Source organism: Egretta garzetta, unplaced genomic scaffold (genome assembly GCF_000687185.1).
Source record: "Egretta garzetta isolate BGI_Z169 unplaced genomic scaffold, ASM68718v1 scaffold149, whole genome shotgun sequence".
Taxonomy (NCBI): Eukaryota; Metazoa; Chordata; class Aves; order Pelecaniformes; family Ardeidae; genus Egretta; species Egretta garzetta.
In genome coordinates, this window is record NW_009269998.1 from 652,588 (window position 1) to 657,215 (window position 4,628).

The 4,628-nt window shown below is 41.5% G+C and overlaps 1 protein-coding gene across 1 annotated transcript; it reads left to right on the plus strand.

Annotated features, from left to right (window-relative positions):
* Nucleotides 1-780: 780 nt before the first annotated feature.
* Nucleotides 781-4,424, plus strand: RWDD3 (RWD domain containing 3). The gene is made up of 4 exons (XM_009647524.2): nt 781-811; nt 2,680-3,164; nt 3,878-3,993; nt 4,092-4,424. The coding sequence occupies exons 1-4, from the start codon at nt 781-783 to the stop codon at nt 4,204-4,206; spliced, it is 747 nt and encodes a 248-aa protein (XP_009645819.1). The 3' UTR covers nt 4,207-4,424.
* Nucleotides 4,425-4,628: the final 204 nt, after the last annotated feature.

Here is a 4,628-nt window from a genome sequence, read left to right on the forward strand (position 1 = left end):
AGCCTCGTTACGCAGGGCGCCGGTGGTTTGCTCTTTGTTCTGCCAGCCGTCTGCAGCGCTGGTGCAGAAAATGGACGCTGGAATGTTTAAATAAACTTCAGACACCCTAGCCCCACAAACGTTTTGAACCGATTCTCCTTCTTAAAAGTAAGTCTGAAGCAGATGTAAATGAGCACGGCTGGGCTTTCCGTGGTGGCTCAGGGTGATACACCTCGGGATGCGAGGCTGCGCTGCTTCCTTCGGATTAGTTCATCATCACAGGGAAAGGTGTGAGATTGTTGCAGGCTTAAGAACATGATCACTGCAGCAGGAGGCCCTCGCCGACGGGGTAAGGTTGGCCCGTCTGTTTATCCCTCAGTTACTTCTGAGTTGGTGAGATCTGTTATGACAAGCCAGTGAAAAAAATCCTAGGAGGATTATCAGAAAGGTAACAGGTTTTTCCTGTCACTGTAATTAAGCTGGCAATAGAGTAGTATTCGATGCATTTATAGGCAGTGCATTTTAAAATTTCTTGGCAGTGTAGTTTAAAATAGAGTGAGTCACGGGCAGGAATATGATGGTGTTGATACCGTTCAGCTTGCTTTGAGCTGGCTGTGTACCTGGTGGGGCTGCCCTGCATGAGGGGCCGCTGGAAGGAGGTGGGCGGACAGGCGCTGTCTGTGTTCGGGGCCGTGCTCCAGTGTGTGCAGAGGCCCCCTGTGGTGGCCAGGAGGGGTCCCAGGAGGTGCAGTGCAGGCTTTTCTTCTTGCGTGTGTGGTTACGTGTACCGAGCCTAGCATAATGGCAGAGGAGCTGTCGTTGCTAGTGCCTGGTAAGAAACGTTTGTCGGGGCAGCAGAAGGCAGAGGTTGGAAATGGGAAGGCTTGAGGTCCTCCTGCATTGCTACTGCCCACGAGCTGGGGCTGCCTGCTGCCAGAGGGATGCTGCGGAGACTGGAGTCTCTTCCAAGGCCGGGGCATTTCTCAGGAATAAACTTGCCTTACAAATAGTCTGGAACCTTTCACAGGGTCTTAGAAGACGGGAGACCAACTCCTGTTAGCAGGGAGTGAGGCTTTGACACGTAGCGCATGTAGGTATAGGCGTGGTTGGGTGTAATTTCATTTAATTTACTGGATTTGTGTCCACTACTTTCAGCACTGGATTTGACTCTGTTTGGGTAGTGCTGGTTTATAGATGTTCAGAGACTTCTTCAAAGTAATGCTAGAGTTTGATTATTGGGTTTGAAGGGTTTGCTTATTTTATTTTGTGACTGCTCTGACCTAGAGAGTTCTTTGTATGACCCAGGAAGGAGTTTTGGAAATAAGCCCTTGGCTAAGCTCTCTAAAGTGCTTCTGTCTGTCCAAGTCACTTTTAGGTTCTTTCACTTATTTAGTAGGGTTCAAATATAAAATCATAGAGAGCACTGAGGTTGGTTAGCAGCATCAGCAATACTAATCAAACATAATTCAACTGACTGTCATGTAAAGGAAGGTAAGATAAGGCAGGGGGAGAAGGCGGCAAGTCACTTCAAAAGAGCTCCTCTGAAACTCAGCTCTGCTCTAATCTGCCTTTCAAATCTGGCTTCTCCTGCCCTCATAGAATGAATCAACTTGACATTTTAGCAATTTTTTAAAGAAAAGGGGTGACGTGTTTAGAATGGATCAAAGGGGGAAGCAGAGAACATCTGAAGAAGATCATCTTTTATCTGATACCCTCTTTCTTCATGGCAGAGGAGCAAAAGTAGGTTAGGTCTTTGTCCCCGCTTTTTGCTCTATGAAGTTTTGTATTGTTGTTCTGTGAAACATGTTTTAGTCAAGAAGGTTTTGTTGTAGGAATTACTGTACATAAGTTTCATATTCAGTGTCTTTGATTATGTGATTTATCAGGAGGATGTGGTCTTTTGCCATTCCCGCTACATGCCATACGTATCCTTTTCACTCTGAAAAGAATTCTATTCTGAAGTAGACAAACAACCGCTTTTGAGTAGATACACAGATACATACACATACATTTATGTAAGTGTGCGCATGTATATATGTATGTAGTATCTAGGGTCAGATGTACAACAGAGATGTTTTCATTATGTCAATCCAACTGTTGTTAAAGAGTTGTTAAAGAGAATTAAGCATACTTTCTCTGAAAGTTGCAGGGGACAAAGAACCTGACTTTTTCCTTTCCAAGTCTCTCTTTCGTGCGGAACTGCTTTTGAACAGTTGTCTTAAAAAATGCTCAGTAGAAGTGTATTTGTCTTGTCCTGGTGTTGATGTTGGAAGTCTTGCAGATTTCTCTAGGAGCAGAGTTAGGGCAGTAAGTCCATCCAGAAAAGTCTCTATTTTCGGTTGTCTGTGCTGCTGCTGTTGAGCTGTAGAAGCTGACTTACGTGTTTCTAAGAGAAACACTTCTTTATTACTGGCTTGCCTAGACCTTGAAAGAGCCAAAAGGTGTGAATGTTTTTTAGAATGTGTTAATAACTTTCCTTCTAGTATGATATGGAAGTGTTTCATTTCAGGATTCCCTGCAAGTATAGCTTAAGCCATTGGTTGCGACCCCCCCACGCCCTGCAAAAAACCCCCACACCCCTTGTCTTATATAGAATGGCAGTCATTTGAGTTGAATTGCTAAAGAAAATAACATGACTTAATAATATAGATGTACTTCAACTTCAAGCACTGTTAATGTTTATTATTTTATACTTTCCAGAGACGCATGGAATCACATTTAGGATTCAAATCAGCGTGAAAGAACTGCTGGATACAGATGTACTTTTAAAGCTGTTGTTTCATTTACCAGTCAATTATCCATCGACTCTACCAGATATTTCTGTTAACTCAGACCAGCTTACAAGGGCCCAGTGTATGGACGTGAAAGATAAATTACTTGAACAAGCAAAGAAGCATCTTTCTGAACCCATGGTACACGATCTGATTCTTTGGATACAGCAGCATCTTAAATATGTCATTAAGCAATCAGCAACAGTTCACAATGAAAAAGCTACTTTGTCAAAAGGAACAAGTGCGGAGGATGGTATCTGGATGCTCCTTGTACATTTAGATCACATGAGAGCGAAGGCAAAATACGTCAAAACTGTGGAAAAATGGGCTTCAGATCTAGGGCTGACTGGAAGACTGATGTTCATGGGCAAGATAATATTGATTCTTCTTCAGGGTGACAGGAGCAACATTAAGGTGCAGGAACAATGAATGTTGACTAGTTCTATCGATTTACCGCTGAAACCTATGTGGCTGAATATTTTGTGTGTGTTTTTCTAAGATTAACAAATTTGGAAGAAGATTGATCATTAGGAGAGTAGGAAGGCCCAACAACTTTATTCTGTTTTTAAGAAAAAGGTGTTCTATGAGAAAGAAACCAGTGATACCTGTAGACCTGTGGCCTGTATTGCTTTGCTTCCCACTGTAATTACACCCCTGTATTCTCTGTGTTTCCTAACTGTAGTATGCCTAGGTTCAGCCTCCTGTGTTTCCCAAATGTGCCAGAAAACAGAAAATTGGTGATGAGAAATTGATAACAAACGCACTTCTAGCTCATTACTAACTGTCTCTTTCCTTGACTTGGACCACATGGTGCTCCTAACGCACCCCTGGGCTTTGAACTTCTTGTCTGTGCTTACAAACTCCCACTGCATTAGGCAGATTTTTGTGGTGATGTTGGAGGAGAACCTTCTGGCTTTTCAAACTCATGTTCTCTAGATCATTTGAGACTGCACTTAACTTCAGGCTGTTGAATAGAAACAGTCATGCGCTTTTTGGGATGGGCACTTTCAAAGTTTGATTGCTGTGCTCTGAAAAAAAATCTGTATGTTTCGTATAGATTTTTGCATTTTACTAAACTTCAAAGATGCTAGATGACATTTAATATTTTGTTCTTTTTTGTCATTTAGGAGTACTTGGTTCTTCAGAAAACTTCTAAGGTAGATGTGGACTCGAGCGGAAAGAAATGCAAAGAAAAAATGATTAGTGTACTGTGTGAGACAAAAGTACAGTCACAGCATAAAAGGTATAATTTAGTACTGTTGTGGATAGAAAAGTAACAGAATCGGTAATTACATTCTGACAAATCTAAGCATATTCATGAGTTTCCCTTTTACAATGTAGGTTTCAGGCGTTTGAAGTCAAAGAATATTCAACGCTGGATGAGCTACAAAAGGAATTTGAAACTGCAGGACTTACAACTCTTTTCTCCGAGTTTGTGCCTCCTCTCTTAAAATAAAATGAAAAGAGAACACTGGACTCTTTGACCAAAGCAGCAGTTGACTGCAGATGCCGATGGGAGATAAAGGGACTAATTCGGCAAACAACGTTAAAGCTTTTCTGCAAAAAAATGCCAGAAGTAGCCATCCTCTTGCAAGAAAAGGCAATTCATACATTAAGAATTGTTTATCTTTTGACATTTATGTATTGATAACTTTTTCCAAGGCACGTGGAGTTAATTGTGATAATTGCATGGCAAGCATGGGAGATGGGAAGAAATCATGTGAAAATAATAGTCTTCTAGTAAGACTCTGTTTTGCAATCCCTGTTTTTCAATATTCTGGTTTTTATCTCTCATGGTAGTGGTTTTTCATAATGGCCTGCTAGAAAGCATGATGAATTTTGCTTTGAAAGCTTATGTGAAGATATTTCTATAAAAAG

Excerpts from the sequence above, each read along its gene's own strand:
- RWDD3 (XM_009647524.2), top strand. The coding sequence starts at position 781 with ATGGCAGAGGAGCTGTCGTTGCTAGTGCCTG. Across the intron at positions 812-2,679 it reads GCTGTCGTTGCTAGTGCCTG|AGACGCATGGAATCACATTT; the intron begins GTAAGAAACGTT and ends TATACTTTCCAG. Across the intron at positions 3,994-4,091 it reads GTACAGTCACAGCATAAAAG|GTTTCAGGCGTTTGAAGTCA; the intron begins GTATAATTTAGT and ends TTTACAATGTAG.